General features: G+C 51.4%; 1 protein-coding gene across 1 annotated transcript; it reads right to left on the bottom strand.

The window, feature by feature from the left end:
* Nucleotides 1-3,067: 3,067 nt before the first annotated feature.
* Nucleotides 3,068-20,328, bottom strand: ABCG8 (ATP binding cassette subfamily G member 8). Its single transcript, XM_036263261.1, has 13 exons — nt 20,266-20,328; nt 15,941-16,042; nt 14,362-14,512; nt 10,441-10,679; nt 9,753-9,885; nt 9,372-9,641; nt 7,020-7,182; nt 6,853-6,936; nt 5,761-5,960; nt 5,231-5,307; nt 4,309-4,576; nt 3,288-3,415; nt 3,068-3,205 (listed from the first exon to the last, which is right to left on the bottom strand). The coding sequence occupies exons 1-13, from the start codon at nt 20,326-20,328 to the stop codon at nt 3,068-3,070; spliced, it is 2,016 nt and encodes a 671-aa protein (XP_036119154.1).
* Nucleotides 20,329-20,502: the final 174 nt, after the last annotated feature.

Raw genomic sequence — 20,502 nt, 5'->3', positions numbered from 1 at the left:
CAGTGGCTGTCACCCATCTCTGCACATTGGAATCACTGGAGAGTTAAAAGACCCCAAGGTCCTCTTCCTCCTTCTCCCTTCTCCATTCTGGCCTAAAGCCATTAGGTGACCAGTGTGGGTGGGGGTGGGGGAGCAGAGTAGGGGGAGGAAGGCATCTGTGCAGACCAGGGGCAGCCTGACATGGGAGTCACAGCCCAGGCAGGGGAGGAGGATCAGGAGGCATCCAGTGTAGATGGGAGATGGGTTATATGCAGGGGATTAACCAACTGAGTGAAAATATTAAGGGTCAGGAAGCCAAGTTTCTCACATTTGGAAGAGGGAGTTACAACTATGAAAAGAGAGAGGGCTGGAGTCATCTCTGTAGTGCTGGATTGGAACTGGATATATTAATGTGGAGAGAGAGAGAGAGAGAGAGAGAGAAAAGAGAGAGAGAGAGAGAGAGAGAGAGAGAGAGAGAGAGATCCTTAGCTTTGTCCACTGAGAAGGTCTGAGAGCAGTGACACCCCAATGGTAATGAGCATGCTTATCGCTCAGATCTTGGCTTTTAAATACCCTTTTCCACTAAAAGGAACCAATATTCTTTAGAGAAATGTCCACTTCCAGGACGCGATGGGAATGTACAAGATGAGCCTTTGTTGTGCAAGTGTTCACAGGGTGATGGGGATGTGTCGAAAGGATGCAGGAGCCAGCTTGAGTGGGCTCCCAGGGCCGAATCAGGGACACATTGAGCTGCATTCAAAATTAGTAACGATAGTAAGGATATAACACATTGAATAAACTAGGAAACCACAAGTTTATATTGATAAATTTCCAAATGAATAAATGGAAAGTTTAATGAGGAATGGGAAATTTACGTAATTTCAAAGTCCCTACCCACAAAATGCTTAATTATTACAAAAGCAGGGAAAATAGGGACTTGTCTGTGGAGAAGCCTAGCATACACCCCTTTCTTCAAGTGATCACAGTGAACATCGTCAACATGGGGCCAACTGAAATCACCTGATAGGACATCGCTTCTGTGATACACCCACCAAAGGTGCATGACCTTGATTTAATAATGAAAATATACCAGACAAATCAAAATTGAGAACTATCCTATAAAATCTGTATGTGTCAAGGTCAGGAAAATTGAAGATTATTATAAACTAAAGGAGACCAGAGAGAATTAACAACTAGATCCAACCCTTGATCCTGCTCTGGATCCTTTTGCTATGAAGGGCACTGTCAGGGTAGTTAGTGAATATTGAATCAGGTCTGCCCATTGGGTGGTGGTGACGGAAATGAGTGATGTTACAATGTAACAATATGAATGTCCTGAGTTTGATGGCTGTATTGTATAAGGGCACTGCTCCTCAAATTCGAAAGTGCATACAAATCACCCAGGGACCTTTTTAAGATGCAGATTCTGATTCAGTGGGTCTGGGTGGGGCCTGTCTAACCAGTTCCCAGGTGAGGGCCATGCTGCTAGCCAGGGGACCACATTCAAAGTCCCAAGGACCTGGGGAAGCTGGGGTGAACACTGTTTGCCTCCTAAACACCCACCCCACGCCCTCTTTTGTTCCAGATTCTGGTTTCCCTTTGGGAACAAGTCCCTCCTTGCTCTCTGTGCTCCTGTTTTGGGTTAAATGGTTCTCCATGTTCAGACATGAAGCATCCCATACCCTGGCCACTGTGAGAGGTTCAAGGCTGGTCCTGAGACCCAGCCAGGACCAGCAAAATGCAATTATAAGAGACCTGGCTGAGTGGACACAGCCTCTTTAAAACTCTTCAACTTCTGGAACTTTCCTGGGATTCCAAGCCTTACAGTGGTTCAGGCCTTGTCTTCTGCCCTCTAACTTTTAAAGGCTTAAAAGGTTTTTCTGACCCCCACGTTACTCCACCGCATAGTAGCCGTGTGACCTTATTTTGCATACCAAACTTGTCTGTGCCTCGGTTTCCTCATCTATACAATGGGATAATACCTACCCCACAAAAAAAAATTATTTTGAGTGTTTTGTACTGTACTTGGCTCAGAGTAGATGCTCAATACATTTTTAATTGTTCACTTTGGCTTTTGGAGCACATGACCCCACACAAAGAGAAGGGATAGCATCTCACTGGTAGGTTGTAGGTCATTTTCTGTATTTATAGTGGCTTAACACAGAGTCTGGGGACTCTGGAAGAGGAGGCCAAATATTCCACTAGTTATCATGTTCTTGCTTCCTCGGGCCCTATCAATTATTGCCTGATTTGGAAGCAGTCCAAGTGCCCATCAGTAGATGAGTGGACACAGAAGCTGTGGTACATTTATACAATGGAATACTACTTGGCCAAAAAAAAAAGAAGGAAATCTTACCTTTTGCGGCAGCATGAATGGACCTGGAGAGTATCATGCTAAGTAAAATAAGCCAGTCAGAGAAAGACAAGTCCTATGTGATTTCACTTATATGTGGAATCTAGTGAATAAAATATTAAAGCAGGAATAGACTCATAGATACAGAAAACAGACTGATAGCCATCAGAGGGGAAGGGTTTGGGGGGCTGGGTGAAAAAGGTGAAGGGATTAAGCAAAACAAAAACAAACAACAAAAGAACCCCCACAAAACTCATAGACACAGACTACAGTATGGTGATTACCAGAGGGAAAGGGGGAGGGGGAGTAGAAGAGAGTAAAGTGGGGGTAAATGATGTTGGAAGGAGACTTGACTTAGGGTGGTGAACACACAGTAAAAAATCTTGCGTGGCCTAGGTACTCAATTCCTACCTAATTTGCTCCCATCTGTCCTGAGTTGGCTATATAAATACATATCAAAAGGAAATAAATTAGCAACATTGTAGGTGTCTCAAGTATGGTTTTCAGTTCCTAGTCGGTTTAGGCTCCGGCCAGTGATCAAAAATCCTTTCCACTGTCTATATTCTACTGCCATCCTGTGGCCAGTTTGTGCCACTGCAGCATGCGGGCCGGATGTAGCTCAGCAGCTGTGTTCACCCTGTCCTTGTGCCCAGCAAGGGGCTCCTTGGGAGAAAGGGAGTGCGGTGGAAGGGTCTGCTCAAGTCCCCCACCGGCGGGCAGCAGTCTGGGCATGAGTCACCAGTCTTGACTTGATTTCTGTTTGATGAACTTTAAGGACACGTAGTACAGGGCCACGAAGCCACCGCTGATGCCGAGGAGGATGAAGTAGATGGCGTAGAGCGGGTATGAGTTCAGGTGCATGGAGCTGAGGATCTGGGGACACAGACATCAGTGAGCTCATTAAGATGTTCAGATGGGTGCCATGCACTAGGAGTCAAAGCCCTCGGCTACTTACTTTCTCCCCCTGGATAGGGAAGGTGAAGTTGCCAACCGCCAAGTGGTAAGTTTGCCCTTTAAACTGAATCTGCATCAGCCCTTCAAAGCACCATCGGAGGAAGGACACATTGGAAATCCACGCGGGCACTGAGGACAGGGAGAGTCAAGTATTCATGCGGGCTGACCCCTTGCTCCTGCCCCTGGGGAAGCAAGTCCCTAGGAGGAGCTGGGAGGGGAGAGGGAGAAAGTGTGAACGGGCAGAGGGGCAGCTTGGGACATGGACTGGGGCAGGCGGGGGGCTGGCAAATGGCTGTGGGGTCCCTGCCTGTTGGTCCATAACAATTCCAGAGAGTAATTGATTAGGTGTCCTTCCCAGCACATGGTCAGCCTCCCAGAGTGGACGGGCTGTGGAGGCTCAGCAGCCCCAAAGCAAAGATTTTCATCTGTGTCCTGACCCTGTGCAGGTGTGATGGGGGGGGGGGCGGGGAGACCGAACCCTGCCTGGGTGGGTCCGGAAAGGCCTGGCAGAGAGGAGCTGGGGAAGGCGGGGATGGTGTTCCTGTTGAGGGGAGGCCTGTGTGGTGTGGGGGCTTCAGAGGAGCTGGGTGGAGACAGCAGGGAGGGAGCAGCCTGCCCCTCCCTGGTGGATCTGCCCTGCATGGCTGAGGGTTGACGGGGACGTGGAGGGACGTGGGTACAGGGACGTGGAGGGACGTGGGTACAGAGACCAGGCTACAGAATTGCCTTGGCCCAAAGATCAGATGATAAGACCAGGGCTAGGGAATACGGCAATGAAACATTTCAGAAAGACGGGAGGCAGCATTGATCTGGCTCCTGGTGATGTGGAGGGTGAGGGAGAGTCAAGGTGACTTCCAGGTGTCAGCCTGGAACAGTGCCATCCACACCCTCTTGTGGAGTTATTCCCTGGTCACACAGGACAGCTGGCCAGGGCTCCTTGAACTGGACCTACTGATGAGTTCCCATCTCCAGGCCAAAGCAGGCCTCATAAAGCTCAGCCAGGTGAGGGGAGCAAGCCTCACCTGTCCACAGGTTGTTCAGGCTTATCATGAAGCCCCCGGTCAGGTAGAAGGAGTTGTAGAGAGCGTTGCCGAAGAAAGAGGACATGTGGAAAGTGGGGAGCAGGGCGGCAGCGCACAGGGCCATGACCCTGCAGCAGAAGACCACCAGCCACAGCAGCAGGAAGTGCAGCAGGAAGGGCTCGGGGCTTGGGCGCAGGTTGGCCAGCCAGTAGGTGGGCATCCCGTAGATGAAGATATAGGCACAGTGCTCCGGGAGCTCCCCGAGGATCTGCAAAGATGTGGAGCCAACGCCTTCATTTACCACTCTTCTTTATAAATGGCTAAAGGCAGCAACTCCCAGTGATGCCCGCCTTCCCTCCCGGGGACGATCAGGCAGCAGCAGGGGGTGCGCACCTGTGGGACCCTGGAGCAGCTCAGGCTGCCTTCCCCTGCAGATGCCACGTGCTCCCCTGGGGCAGGTCAGAGCAGTTTCCCCCAGGGGGGCAGTGGGTATCTGCTCTCATAAGACCTGGTTCCAAGTCCCCACCCCACCTGCCCAGACCCAATAGCTGTGTGGCCCTGAGACAGCCACATAACCTCTCTGAGCCTCTGCTCTTTGCAGTGAGAATAGTAGCACCTGCCCGGCCTGCTCCAGGGGGCATGGTGGGACTGGAGAGGTGAAATACGCTAGCTGCTTCCCACCTTTTCTTTTTTTAGGTTTCTGCTGAGCAGGAAAGTGTCATTCCTGGTCCACAGTCCTGGCCTTCTGGTGTTTAAAAAACATCAAGTCTCTGAAACTCCCCTAGGGCGTATGGCATCTACAACCACAGATGATGACAGCCCCTGGTTCAGCAAAATGCTTCTCTGTAACGTCTGTACCATGTGGTGCAGCTTTCTCTGGCCCTCCTCCCCTCCCCCGGGGCTCTCAGCCCTGACCAGTCACCTTGGCAAAGAAATAGGGACCAGCGGTGTACAGCCCGTCTTCTAGTTCATAGTAAAGCATCGCCCTCTCCGAGTGACCTCAAAAGGGGAGAAAAGGAGGATGAAAAATGAAATTAATTTCATGTTTCTGTTTTTTACTCTCTTTGAGTACCATTAAAAATAGTTATGTTGCCTACATGTCATATATATATATATATATATATATATATATATATATTTTTTTAAGAGGCAGAGTAAAGCACCCTGAGCCAGATGTTTGTAGTTCTGTGACTTGTGCATTGCTGTCAAGTATAAACCCCGTTGGGAGAGGTATGCCCACGATGCCTTGGTAACTTGCTTTCATTTGATACTAATATTAATGTGTGAACTTTGAAAACAATTATCACCTTTTATTTCACAATCGTGGTGACATTATTCAGTAAACCTGGGAGCTCAGAGCAACAAGGGTCGGCTTTGGACCAGTTTGGGGGGGCCGATGCCGTGTGCTCAGGCTGCTCCAGGTGTGGGTCATGGGGAACAGGGGACACTCACATTTGGCAATGACATCCAGGATCACGTTGAAAGGAATGAGAGCTCCGATCATGAACAAGAGGGCCGCCGTGTCCATGACGGAGAGCTTGATGGCCCCGTGGCCATAATAGAGGAAGCCGATGATCAGGGACATCAGGCAGGCCTCCGCCCCATGGATGAGGAGGGTTGGTAGGTCTCGAAAGTCGTTGGCAATCTGACGACTTAAAAAACAAAAGAAAGAGGTGCCAAGGGAACAACGTGCACCCGTCCTGTGACCTTGGCCACGGCACTGAATCTCTGTAAGCCTCATTTTTCTCATCTGTAAAATGGAGATAGCCGTGACCACTTCAGAGTGAGCTCACTGATGAAAGCGTGTCTCACGGTAGCTACTCGGTAAATGACTGTGTTACTTTCACCATCGATGTATCTGCCTTAAGGAAACAGCTAGTCAGGTGTGTAAACGGGTATCTACAAGGACGTTGGCAATAGTCACTTGTAATAGCAACAATCTACAATAATCTGACCATCCGTATGGATTCCACAGGAAAATGAATTACGGCTAGATCGAAATGCCAAGAAAGACCTGACCCGATGAGAGGTAGAGGTGCTATTCTAAGTAACCCTTTCTCTCCCCACAAAAAATCAAAATGATTGCAGAACAGAGAACAAGATGCAAAGTATGATCCCAGAACAAAGAACAATATGCAGAGTAGAATTCCATTTATGTATTAAGGTGTCTTTGTGCATGGAAACACCTAGAAAGACACCAAAACTTGGGTCTGGTTTCCTCGGAGGGCTGGCATGACAGGGAACCTCCCCTTTCCACGTGAGGGTCTCCTGTGTTGTCTGACTTTTCCCCAAGGATCCTATGAGATTTCTGTGATCATCTGGCCAGTACGGACACTTTGCTTTTGTTTAAAGAATAAAAGTAACAGGAATGTTCTATATCACACATGAGGGCTGGTGATGCTTTTTTGAAATGATTTACCTCTTTAAATTCACTTCAAATTTCAGTTCCTCCTTCAAACTCACTTTAGATAAGGCTGCATTTGACACAAGAGACTTTTGGGTGAGAGGGGTGGTAGGCGGTGGGGATGAAGGGCAGACAATTACCGGATCAGCGTGGTGAACTGCTGCACGGGGCCCGGCAGCTTGGTGGGAGTCGGGAGGTGGTTGCTGTCCCCTGGGAGGACCAGGCTGTCAAGACAGAGAGTGTGTCATGGGGGTGGGGGCAGCCACCTCTGGAGGGCACTCCATGCGGAGCCCCGGGCCTGCCTCACCTCTTCCAACAGGGGCCCCCGCCTGGCTCCCTGGCCTCCGCTCTCCACAGAAAGTCGTCAAAGTCATGCACTTTTTCCTGAAACAAGGCTGCGAGTGACCGTGCCTTCTCCCTGGTGGCCACTTCCTGTTCTCTGCTCTGCCTGTCGATGCTGGTCAGGTCCACTGCAAGCAGAGGGTGTGGGGTCATGGACGGCCTGTCCCTCTCACAGGTGAGGAGTTCAGTTCAGGGCCAGCCCACAACGCTGGTCAGACCCTGGAGTTCCCAAACATGCTCCCTGCCCTCTGCGAGTGGCCCATGCGGGGATGGTCAGAGCAGAGAGGGCAGAGACATGCCCAGGCTGGATCCCCCGTCTGGCTCCCCAGGCCGGGCCGGTGCACATCTACAGAAAGCCCGCATCAGGGGCAGGGCTGGTGGATCAGGAAGAGGGCCACAGAGGAGGCCATGCAGGTGCCGACTCCACGCCCCACCCACCCAGCCCATGATGGGACAGCTTCAGGACAGAGGAGACATTGGACCTTCAGATCCAAAGGCTGCGGCACAGTTATGCTCTGGCTACAACTTGAGCTGTCCAAGCAGCTTGTGATGAGGACTTGGCCTCCCAGGTGTGCTGGCCAGGTGTGCTGACCAGGTGTGCTGACCAGGTGTGCTGCCCAGGTGTGCTGGCCAGGGTGAGACCGAGCAGTCTGGGCTCCTGGACGTTCTAGTTCTCACTGTAAATTAGTAATTTGGCTTCTGAAGCAGCCTGCTCACATGGGAAGAATGTTTTAGCTGGAGGGTGCCAGGGTCCCACCAACTATAAATAAAATTCTCCCTGCCCCAGGGGAGAGAGCCAGCATGACAAGCCCCAGACCACGGGCCTCCCCTTATGGGGCTGCTGCAATGCACACCAGGCCCTTCCTAGCCCAGCCTCCTCAGGCCTTAGGGGGTCACCCCTGCCTCCATTCTACCCTTGGCTGGGGGTTACCTCTTCACCTCTCTGCCTCTTCCCTCCTCCCATTTTCATGGCACATCTCAGGCCAGGAGAATGTCTAGGAGGGACCTTATAAATTACGATGTGTCCCCGCAGTGTGCAGGGCTGGAGCTCAGGATGCAGACTCTCTCAGCACCACTAGGCCTGCCCCCACATGGTGAGTGTCTTATAAGCAAGAGTCCCCACCAAAAAAACATGATAATAATAATAATAAAGAAAAAGAAAGTTTTTTCAGGTTTGTTACGGACGTTTGACTTCTGGTAACCCTGCACTGGGGTTACTACAGTTTATCCCAGTGGCAGGTTGGCAGGTGCCCTCTGCCCCCTTATCTGGGAATGGCTGGCCCAAGGATGACACTGTGGCAGGAAGCCAGGCTGGCGCTTGAACACAGGGTGAGAGGGTGACTTCTAGGTGAGTTCACACAAGGTGAGGACTGGCGGGTGGAGAGAGTGCCCATCCTCCTAGGGGAGGGTTGGAGAGTGGATGCTGGGAGGAGGGAGTGGGCATGAGGGCCAGGAGTCAGGGTGGGGGCTGGCACACCGGCTGGGAATCTCGGTTCTGCACCTATCAGCTATGCAAGGTGTTTAACTCTTTGGATTCCCATCTTCTCATCTGTACGGATGGAGAACACCTTGGTGCCCTTGGGTCCAGTGTCTCCCCTTAAGCAGATGGCCCCTGTCATCATGTTTATGGTGAGGCCCTCGCTACACCAGGCCATCCCGAGAGGAAGGCTAGGGCTCCCGCTGCCTATGGGACACGCCGTGGCCGCTGCTCCCCCAGCCCTGGCACAGCTGTGTGGCCTGCCCGGCCGCCACCGTGTTCCTCGGCATGCAGGTCTGGGCACCTGCTTTCAGGACAGGCACCTGGAAGGCAGCTGTGTTCCCGTTCCCCCTGAGGGCCATGTGCGGAGGGCTCAGGACCCCACGCAGAAAGGCCTCTTTCAGACTGAGAGGTTCATTGGCTGAGACCACCAAAGAGACCCTGAGCTGGGCCGTGCTCTGGGCCCCCCACCACCCAGGGCCTTTGGGCTCCTGCTCTGTGAGTGCAGCTTTAAGATTTCCTCCTAGCGTCCCCCCAATCTCAGATCTGTATCTGTGTGGAGTCTGAGTAAAGACCACAATTCTAGAAATTGACCCGCTCTCTCTTGGATCGCATCCCCTGCAGGCTGTAGTGCGCCAAGTTTCTCATCTCTGGTGCGCACCAGGGTGGCTGTGTCAAGAGCCGTGTTTTCCAGGCCCTCGTTTCTAGCATTTGATGCTTGGCAAACAGGTACACGTGCCCACCCCCTCCTGCCTTCTCTGCCCACTCCCATCCTCTCCCGCATCTCTCCACCAGGCTCTGGGGAGCCCTGTGTCCCAGGCCCAGGCCTGGCTGGCTCACCGTAGAAGTCAGCGGGGTTGCTGTAGCGAGGACAGGGGTGGCCAACTGCCGTGAAATACTGGACCATGTGCTGGGCTGCCCCCAAGTAGATGGTGATGCCCGAAGTCATCAGGAGGACCAAGTCAAACAGCCTGAAGATGTCCGACCGAGGCTGGTGCAGCGAGATGAGCACCAACCTGTTGCCTTTGGCCAGCCTGGACAGCGTCTTCACCAGGTTGTGGGCCGTGAAGCTGTCGAGCCCGGAGGTGGGTTCATCCAGAATGAGGATCCCTTCTCGGCGGAGAGGGGAGCTTGGTAAGTCGGCAGGACTCTGGCTGGACCCAGCCAAGCCAGGTGGGTGACGCGGGCCCCTCACGCCCATCCAGCACCCACCGCCCTCACCTGGGTTCCACAGAAGCTGCACCCCAATGCTGACTCTCCGCCGCTCGCCCCCCGACACCCCGCGCACGTAGGTGTTCCCCACGCGCGTGTTGGCGCATTGCCGCAGCCGCAGCTCCGCGATCACGTCGTCCACCTGAGGACCAGAGGAGTCCGGGCTGTGGAGGCCCCTCCGTGGGCCTCACTCGAGGCCAGACACATCCCCCCGAATACCGAAACACCCGCTCCTCTGCACAGGTTCGAGGCGCCGGCCTTCACTTCCCTGACACACAGCTTGTTCCCTGACTTGGCCCACGCACCCTGAGCGGCCCCACGTCCCACGCCATGTGTTGGGAACGTGACCAGGCCTTAGAGACGTGGCCGTGCCTTGGGGACAAGACAGTTGGGCTCCCTGCCCACGTGGACCACAGGACAATTAACAAGTGCTCATGACACATTTTGTCACCCGCCATGAAGGGAGCCAGCTGGGCTGAGATGGCTTTCAGGGCAACGGGGCTTTCAAGGACGACTGAAGGGCGGGGCTGAGGGCTGGGTGGACTTCTGCAGGTGAGCGGGTGGTGAGCAGGGGGTGGGGGTGGGGAGTAGTGGGGGGCGGGGCTGCTCAGGGGACCTGGGCTAGGCTCTGAGGCAGGGAGGGAGGGGCAGGAGGAGAAGGATGTCATGGCTTCCTGGGGTCCCGGGAGTCAGTTACCCTTTTGTCACGCTGGGCCTGGGAGAAGGTTCTGGGCAGGCGCATCTGGGCCACAAAAGCCAGGGTCTCACGGACAGTCAGGTTAGGGAGCAGCTGGTCGTGCTGGCGCACGTGGGCCACCGACTTCCTCACCAGCTGGGGCGTGCTGGGCTGCCCATTGATCCAGATTTGGCCTGACTTAATTTTGCCACCATGGCCTCGCCCGGTGATCACATCCAGCAAAGAGGCTCTCCCACAACCTGCAAAGCCACCAGAGACATCCCTGAGATCACAGATTCTGCGAGGGCCAGCCTGGGAGCCGCTGCTGCCTGCACACTCTCCAGCGACCCTGGACTGTCTGTCCTTGCAGAGGGGACTGGTCCCTAGGGAAGGGGCACAGCACTCAGCCCTGGATGAGGCAGCCCAGCAGCTGGAGCTCGGGGCCTTTGCCCATAGCCAACCTGAGCACCGTTAGGGTGCTGGAGGCATACCGATGCTGGGCATTGCGGCCAGGTCAGCCACTGGCTGACTGGCAGGAGAAGGGTGGAGTTTGGGCTGCCACAGGCCTGCTGTGCCTGTGTGTGTCCCTCCCTCAGAAGCAAGGCTGGTGTTAATTGCACTGCGAAGCTTAATTATTCTGGGCTGGCAAACATGCTGGCCACATTTCATCATTCAACTCGTTTGGCTCAAAAGCTGGCATTGTGGGAAGGGCTAATTTGAAGAATTAATGAATGTCTTTTAAAAATGCAAAGTGAATCTATTTTCAGAAATAACGGAGAAAAAATAGAGAAGTAATAGATGTGTACATGTGTTCAAATAGTGTACATGTGTTCAAATTTCTCTCCACCTTTTACATTCTCTTACTTTAAAAAAATTTTAATTGGTTTTAGAGAGAGGGAAGGAGAGCGAGAGATTGACTTGTTGATCCACTTATTTATGCCCTCATTGGTTGATTCTTGTATATGCCCTAACCGGGATGAAACCCACAACCTTGGCATATTGGGGTGAAGCTCTAACCAACTAAGCTAACTGGCCAGGGTGTACATGCTCTTATTTTTATCAGTAATACTTTTTACTCTCTGAAAAGAAAACATGATGCATTGCACACACATGAACACCATCCACTTCTGGATGACAGAGTGATCGCTATGGACTTGGGGAAGTAAGTCTCAGATCGCACCAGTATTCCAGAAAGCAGTCCATGAGACTCTGATAGCCATTGAAGCTGTGAAAGAGGCCTGGACTCAGGATCTGAGAACAACATCTTCTTGCGAAGGAGCTGGAAAGAGCTCTGTGCAATACCCCCAGGTGGAGTTTTGGTTTCCTTACTATAAATTCCTGTCAGAGAGCAAATCTTCTAAGTTGTTTCCAAACAAGGAAAGTGACAACACACATCATGTAACAATTCCTTGCCACAAGCCAAGTGCCTCCTGCAGGCAGCCCCACAGCCCTGTGCAAAAAACAACAATCAACTAGCTTTCCCAGTGCTCCTTCTGCACAGGGATCACAAGTTGCCAGGGTAGGACAGGACCTGCACACTGCATCCTGGGTGCACCTCCTTCCAGCTCCCTGAGAACTGAGGTGGAGCAAAGAGCCAGGAGAGAACCAGAGGTGGGGGGCTCGGGCCCTGTGCCCCGCTCAGCCTTGGGCATTGGCTCCAGGCTCTGGGAGCACAGGGGGCTATACCAACGTTCACGCAGGGAGGGAAAGGCCACGTTTCCAAACAAACTGTGTGAGAAGAGTGGGTGGTCTTTCCAGGATCTGGTCCAGTTGGGGAGACCCTCATGAACTAGGCACAAACAGCCGGCATTCGTGACCCTCATAAATGGCTGGAATCTCCGAAGCCACAAACTCACTGGAGAACACCTTTGCATTGCCGATTCCATAGAAGAAGCTAATGCTTGGGGCTGTATTGTTTTATTTATTTATTTTTAAATTATAAACACACCTGACTGGTGTAGCTCAGTGGGTTGAACATTGCCCCATGGGCTGAGAGGTCCCAGTTTGATTCCTGGTCAGGGAACATGCCCAGGTTGTGGGCTTTATCCCTGGTAGGGGGCATGCAGGAGGCAGCTGATTGATGTCTCTCTCTCTCCCTCTTAAAAAAAAAAATTATAAACAGAATTTTTTGTGGGGGGTGGTCAGTGGAGTAAATGTCACGGAAAGTATTTTTTATAATCTTTGTAAGAAATCATCTAAATAAGTGTCCATCAGTAGATGAGTGGATTAAAAAACTGTGGTACATGTACACAGTGGAATACTATGCAGCTGTAAGAAAGATCTCTTATCCTTTGAGATGAAATGGAGGGACCTGGAGAGTATTATGCTAAGCAAAACAAGCCAAGCAGAGAAAGACAAATATCACATGATCTCACTTATTTGTGGAATATAATGAACTAAACAAACTGCTGAACAAAATTAACCCAGAGACATAGAGGTGGGGTACAGACTGACAAGCCTCAGAGGAGGAGGGTTGGGGAGGAAAGAGATAATCCACAGAATTTACATGTATGTATGCATGACCAGTGAACATAGACAACAAAGCTGGGGATGGGGTGGGGGAGAAGGGGAGGAGGCTGTCAATGGGGGAAAAATGAGAAAAATCTGTAACAAAAACAAGTAAGTAAATAAAAAATTAATTAATTAAAAATAAATAAATAAAAGAAAAAAATAAAGAAATCATCTAAATAATTTTAGCCAAGTAAATCTGATCCTAAACACACTGAGCATAGGGTCAAAGGACCTGGGGAATGCTCAGTATAACTCTCCACCTCACTTTCTACCACAAGTCAGGGACGCTGACAGCCACAGGGTTGTATGCAGCAAGGGGACTCTGCAGCTTTGTGGAAGCCCTGGTAACAGCCCGTGCGTCTCCTGGACCATTAACTCTTGAAGAGAAAGCAGATACAACAAACAAACAAAGCCAGCAGGAATTAGAAACAAAAATAAAATTGACCTATGAAGTATCTACTTTTTTCTTGTTTAGATCAGAATTGCAGGGACAGGGTCATAAGCAGGTAGGACTTGGCCTGTGGGGTTATTCCAGTTACAAAGTACATTTACACACATTTGATCTTTGGTTAGACAATAAACAGAACTTCCCTATTTGAAGATTGTAAAAATTTGGAGCAGATATTCAAAAAGTTGAGTAATCTGTATTTCTGGAAATGATTAATTAAAAGGTATAAAGTGCTGTCTCTAAAACTATGCCATGGAGAAATGCTTTTATCTGAGATGATAATCAGGAGACTAAAGTTCTAGTTCTAGGTCTGCATGAAACGTATGTCTTTAGGTGGTGTGTGCGTGCGCACGTGTGTCTGGTGGGGCGGGGAGGGCCGGGGGAGGATACTCCAGAAATATCGAGGGCTAGATCATTTGAAAACCCTTCTGTAAAGATGCGTCCAAACAGGCAAGGAGAAGACAGATGGAGGACAGTGACGAGAAGGAGCCCTGCCCCAGACCCTCTCAGCCCTGCTGTTCTGCAGCGGTAAGTCCACCCGTGGACGTGGCTGTTTGAGGCGCTGTGGCATCTGGATCTGTGCGGATGGTGGAAGGTCGGGCTCAGACCGGAGGGGCTGATTCTACCCGCCTCTGACCATCACCAGAATCTGACTGTGGGGGAGCAGTGGATGCTCTTGTGGTGGAGGAGTCCCCTGAAAAGAACCTTCAATTCGGAAGCTGCCTGGTGGTCTCGGAGAGGTTTTCGCCCTGTCTCTGTACAGTGTATGGACAGAAGCTCTGGCGGCAGCTTCAAGAGGCACACTCCCGAGTCCACACCAGCGACTCTCAGCAGCTGCCTAACGGCTGGCAAGTGGAGGAGCAGAGGTTTGAACCCAAGTCTGCTAGAATGTTCTACTAGTCAGTAAAGCATTCGGTAAGAACATCATTTGTCCAAGGGACCATTCTGCACCCCACTGCCCCACCACCTGCCCTGAGCGGTACCTGAGCTCCCTATGATGGCCAGCATCTGCCCACTCTTCACTTTGAAGCTCAGGTTCTGGATGCCCAGCTCACACGCGTCCTTGTGAGATGTCCAAGGCATCTTGAACTGAGCCAGCTGCTCAAACCAAGGTACCTGGGAGGCCACATCCACCTGCGGGGGACACGAGAAGGTTCCTCAGAGGGCTGGATGGCTCAGGAGCTTCAGAAACTTCTTTTTAGCTCCCTACAGGGACATCCTCCTGCTGATACATAAACAGCCCCGAGGGGCTCCCTACCCAGGCTCTACGTGGAGGCTGGGACCGCCAAGCTGAGAACCTGACGCTGTGGTTTCCAAGTCTGCAGATAACACATGGAAAACATGTAACAGCAGAAAGAAATAAAAATACAACATGAAGTAAAATGATGTCTTCACTCAATAATACTAATTATTTATTAATAATTTACTGAATGTGCAAGGCATTGTGTTAATCAATTTATATTTATTATCTCATGCACTCTTCACTGCAAACCTATCACATGGGTATGACTGCAATCCCTGTTCTACAGAGAAAGCTCAGAGCAGTTAAGTAGTTTGCTCATGGTCACACAGCTAAGTGGCAGCACAGAGAAAGGCATTGCTCATTAGCTTGTCCTAACTCACCTCCACAGGAAACCGGAATTGGGCCTTGAAGGTTCACCATCCTAGGCCCCACCATATTCTACCTGGGCCACCTGGGGTCTGCCCCTCGGGAGGTGGGGGACACAGGGGTCTTTGTATCCAACCAGGGGATTCCTGACAGTCCCTGAAAAGCACTTGCACTTTGAATGTTGGTTGTTGTTGTTAACCCTCACCCAAAGATATTTTTCCATTAATTTCTACATAGAGTGGAAGAGAGGGAGGGAGAGGGAGAGCGAAACATCAATGTGAGATAGACACATCGGTTGGTTGCCTCCCACACGACCCTGACTGGAGCAGGAGATTGAACCTGCAACCCAGGTATATGCCCTTAACCGGAATTGAACCTGTGACCCTTCTGTCCAGTGGCTGACACTATCCGCTGAGCCAAACCAGCCAGGGCTGAATGTTTTATTAGTTCCAGTGACCGTACATTTTTCCCCTTCTCCCCCACAAAAAAGATACAAAAATGAAAAAAAAAATCTACATCAAGGCTGTAGTTTAGTTAATAGTATCATATCATTGGTAATGCCTCAGTGTTGATAACTGTGCTGTGGGTAAGCAAGATGTTAACATCAGGGAAAGTGGGACAAAGGGTAATAGAAACTCTACTATTCTTGCAACGTTTTCAAAAATGTAAAATTATTTCAAATTATAAAGTTAATAAAGAGTTTTAGAGAGTCCCCCACAGGTGCACACAGTGCGCTTCAGGTGTTGACAAAGGTCTCTGTTCACCCTGAGACCTCCAGCTCTGACAGTGTGGCTGGGGGAGCCTCCGTGGGGCTGCACCCGTCTCGTCTCGTGGGGCAACGGCATGGGCTGGGCCCTGTCTTTGGGAGCAGAGGGCCCCCTTTCCCTCCACTTAGGGGATTGTCTGACCTTCCCTGCCCGCTCTTGCCCCCTTGTTCTTAGGTATGCCTCTACCTGGTAGCTGAGGCCTCGGACCTCCAAGGTGTTGGATGGGCCACTGTAGGTGAAGTACAGGCTGTTGTCACTTTCAGAGGAGAACAAACTGTCCTGAAGGCCCTGCAGGGAGACATGAGAAGGGGAGGAGACCCTTCAGAAGCTGCTGAGGATAAAGCACAGGGGGCAGACCCGACAGGTGAGAGCAATAGCTTGTGTGGTTGAGATCCAGAACTGGCAAGGCATGCGTTTGGGCAGATGGAGCCTAAGGGCTTTGAGGAAAGAGCCTCGATGAGGGCACACCTCTTCCCTACAGAGAGAGCTTTAGGACTCCCCGACCCGACATAGCTCCAAACTCCAAAGAACCTCATCTGCAGGCTGGGACGTGAACCCAAGCAGCTCATGGTGGATGAGATCCAGTCTTGGACTGGAGGGAGCTTTATAAGCCTCTGTGCTGGGAAGACCTGAGCTGGGAACTGGCCTTTAATTTTCTCTTCCCTGCATCTGACTTAATATCTCTTAATGCCAAACAGTCTTTGCATATCAAGCACATGAGAGGAAAACAACTAATCAACAAGCTAATGCTCAATGTTTATGAAGACACCATTCCTCAGAAAAGTTGCATCTAATTAGGATGAGGAGTCTTGCCCAACAAAGCTATTCAAAATGCTGGTGGGCAATTTCAAAGAAAGTCCCTTTCTCATTGCTGTAATTGTTGGAGTGGTACTGTATTTCAATGTGCTTCAAACAAATCGATGTTCTGTGGTATCAGCTGATACCGTTGAATGGTATTAGCCACCCGCAGATCTGAACCTTCTATTTTATCCGTTTATCAATTCAATCATTTAATCATTGTGGCCTAAGGGGAAAAAAAAAACCCTGCCCAGTAAAGTTTCTGTTTTTTAATGCATGCAAATTCTCTTCCATTTCTGCAGTGCAGGGAAATGCGTGTATTCATGAACGAGTTCCTGTTGAACCCGGTCTTCTTCCCTCAGAGATGCCAGTTTCCTACTGGCGCGTTCCTTCAGTCAGTCAATCCAGCATCCAGCAAACACTAGGAGCCCACGTCACGCTTCAGGCCTGGAGTTTGGGATGTGATAGTAAAAAAGACAGTCTTTGAGCAGCTTAGGCTGCAGTGGCTCCCTGCAATGGTGGAGGCGAGCGGTCCTTGGAAAGGACGTTCTAGAGCAATAGAAGTGGAAGGAGATGACAGGTGACAGCCAGCTGCAGGCCCCCTGCGCGTCGTCCCAGATTTCTGCAAGAGTATGGAAACAGCAGGCCATAGCTACTTACCTTGTGTATTGTTAGAACTACTACCATAAAGATCCTAAATTAAACAGAAAATCGTGGGAAACAAACAGCTCGTTCAGCAGAAGCACAGTCTTTGGGGAACAGAACAGAGAGGGATACATGATGGGAGTAAGAGGGTTGGGGGTCGGGCTTCAGAGCTCTTGGTAATTAGTGTCAAGTACATGGGGTTCACTATTCTTTAAACTGAATTGTCTGAAATATTTCAAAATAGGTTTTCACGTTGAGAGAGCTGGCCAGGGAGTAGAACCCCAGATTTCTGCTGCTACCTGACCCCCAGCTGCTAATGCCTCGGAGGCAGGAGCCAGAGGAGGAGGTGGGGAGGTGAGAGGTCTGCACCCTCAGACGTGGAGAAAGACTCTTGGGAAGATGAGGAGCGATCAGAAAGCTTCTGGGTACCAGCAGGGCTGCCGCCCTGACCCCCACCCCCACCCCCAGCATTCAAATCACCTCGGTTTACCATTTAATTTTGTTAAATTATAAGAAATCCTATCAACTGCTGAGTGACTCATTTGAGCTCATCTGCATCCTGTTTGTTTGTTTGTTTTTAAACAGCAAATATCTGCAGGAAGGATATTAGTCAACAGGTATAAGATATGAGTTAGCTCAGAAATTGCTTCTACAAACACCTGGCCTCCCAGGTTAGGCCTCCAGGCGGAGGGATGCTGAGGAGGGAAGGTTGGACGCTTTGGAACCTGGTGCAGTGTGTGGAGGCCATCAAGCCCAGGGTGGGTCCTGCTTTCCAGGTAGGTAGGTGCTCTGAGGAGACGGGGGTGCTGCGGCCTGGAGGAAAGGACCATCAGGACGGAAAGACAGGGAACGGAAGGAGAGGGCGCTGCGCCCTGGGCAGGTCGGGGCAGCTCGGACCCACCACCGTCAGGGCACCGTGCCTTCGGGAGCGACGTAGGCAGCTCAACTTGCGGAAGAGAAGGTACGGCCTCTGTTCCATTTTGAAATATTTTCCTTGGCTCCCAGGAAGGATTTGTTAGACTCTTCCTGAAGTTTTGACAAACTCTCTGTATTTTTCAAATACTTAAATATCTATTCGGCTGACATCTTAATCAGTACGACTGTCAGAACATCACCTGAATTTCTGACAGGTGACACCCAAAAAAGCAAAAGCAGATTTATTTGTAGGTAACCAGCTCGGCTCCTGCTGGGCTACACTGTAATTTCTCCTTCTATTAACTTCTGATCAAATTCCTGAGTCAGAAGTATAGAGAGGAAGGGAGCGGGGGCGGGGGCGGGGGGCGCACAGAGCACAGGTCTTTGTTCTAAGATGCGGAGCCGGTGTCCTGGACAAGTAGTGACGCGCTGAGGACTCCTGCCTGGGGAAACACACAGGCTTTGTTCTTGGCTGAGGGGATGAGCCCCGGCCTCTGAAAACTGTTTTGCTGGGATTTCACAGTTTTGCCCTGATGCCTGGGACCCTTTTCTCCTCCTCTGGTCATGATCCTGCCCATGGACTGAGGAGTCTGTGGGCGAAGGGCACTTGCCACGTCATGTACCAGGACCCCAAAACTCCCTGTGCAAAGGACCGCACACCTACTCTCAGGGCTTGTGAGAACCTTGTTCCAGACCCGTCCTCCTGAGCATAGTGCTGCCCAACTGGGCACTCCAGGCCACAGGGCATTTGTCTGAGAGAGTGTGTATGGGCAGGGTGGGTGTGTGAGACCACGTGGGAGTGGGGGTGGGCAGAGGAGGGGCCAGGCTGTGGTTCGGGCTGGCGGCTGGCTTCCCTGTGCCAGCACACTCTAAGTGTCCCTGTAAGGAATCCTAGAATTTTTATTTTATTTTATTTTTACTTATTGATTTTCAGAGAGAGAGAAGGGGGAAACATCAGTTTGCTGTTCCACTTATTTATGCACTCACTGGTTGATTCTTGTGTGTGTCCTGATCGGGGATCACACCCGAAACCTTGGTGTATTGGGATGAAGCTCCAACCAACTGAGCTACCCTGCCACGGCTGAAGTCCTAGAATTTTTAAATTTACACCTTGCATTCCGGGTTGTGGGGAAGGTATGTAAGAGGATAAAAACTATTTTTATTTAACAGTTCTTAGCTTGGTTAATAACTTTAAACTATCTAGACACATGAGACCCTGCCCCCGTCTCCTCAGGCTTTGGCCCCTTGAGTAGAAGGACTGCAGGAAAGAGAACTGAAGCTGCGGAATTCCTGTATGATTCCTGGGGGTCGGCCTCGGGTGCTTCTTTGCCTCCTAAAGGATGGGGGCTGAACTGTCAGACCCCCTAGGCAGCTTTTATCCTGTTCAGGCTCTAAGCATTGCAGTCTGGCTCCTGGGAGTCATGTCCTGGTCACCTGCTGTGGCTGCCAAGCTCCCCAGCAATGGTGGGTTCCTCGGGCCTGGCTGCAGTCAGCAGCTCAGGGTCCGCCAGGTGGCCCGTGGCCTTCCCCACTGTGTGTGGAGCCCTCGGCGATGCTTGTCTTTGTCTCCCTCTTCCCCAGAGCAGGTGAACACAGAAAGGTAGAATGGAGGAGGGGGTCTGTTTCCCTTCAACCTTCTCATTTAGCCTCCGGCTTCAAATCCCTCTCACACCCCAATTTAGGCAAAGGCCATTTCTCAAGTAAACATTTCTTATGTAAACTCAGGGCAGAAACCTTGGCCCCCAACCTCCTGGCCCCTGACTGTCGTCTATCCCTTCCAGCTGGGATTTTACAACTGCCCGCTGTAGCTATAAATTCTGATGTTCCCACAAGTGTCACCTGCCACCCTCTCATCAGTTCACTGCCACGAGATTCTGAGCTCCTCAGCCACACAGACAAGGGAGACACCAGAGTCCCAGGTGTGTGTGGGCACACTTCTGTGATGGAGACTCCTTTGTAAAAAGCTGGGTCATTTCCCTGTAGGGACACAGCTCCTACACCAACTTTTGACCCCTGAATCTGCCCCCTTGGCCCCTGGACACCCAGGAAACGGGGTCTCGCTGCCACAGTCTCACTGCTGTGGCAGGTTCCTGAGTGAGGAAGGTAGGTCCGATCCCCGCCCCGCCAGCACCGAGGGACTGCCCATGGCTCACCGAGGCATCCTGCGGAGCAGCCCTGGTCCGCAGCCCTCTGTCCTCCGGGCCTGGCTCAGCCATGGGGCCCAGCAGCCTCTGCGTTCCTGCTGCCGACGCCTTTGGACCTTCGCTGCCACCTGCCCGGGCCAGTGCTTTCTCTCTGCCCAGCTGAGCAACCTCTGGCCCTTGTTTGCTGAGCACTATCTCCCGGCTTTCCTGCCTGGCCAACCTGCCCACAAACACGGAGTGTGTGTT

Source organism: Molossus molossus, unplaced genomic scaffold (assembly GCF_014108415.1).
Source record: "Molossus molossus isolate mMolMol1 unplaced genomic scaffold, mMolMol1.p scaffold_m16_p_15, whole genome shotgun sequence".
Taxonomy (NCBI): Eukaryota; Metazoa; Chordata; class Mammalia; order Chiroptera; family Molossidae; genus Molossus; species Molossus molossus.
Note: the sequence above shows the minus strand (reverse complement) of the source record. Positions and strands in the feature narration are given on the sequence as shown.

What these genes read in the sequence shown, in the direction of transcription:
- ABCG8 (XM_036263261.1), bottom strand. Translation starts at nt 20,328, where the DNA reads ATGGCTGAGCCAGGCCCGGAGGACAGAGGGCTGCGGACCAGGGCTGCT. An exon ending in GCAGCTTCTGTGGAACCCAG is followed by an intron (nt 9,642 to 9,752) that starts GTGAGGGCGGTG and finishes TCCGCCGAGAAG; the next exon opens with GGATCCTCATTCTGGATGAA. An exon ending in CCTGAACAACCTGTGGACAG is followed by an intron (nt 3,416 to 4,308) that starts GTGAGGCTTGCT and finishes CCCTGTCCTCAG; the next exon opens with TGCCCGCGTGGATTTCCAAT.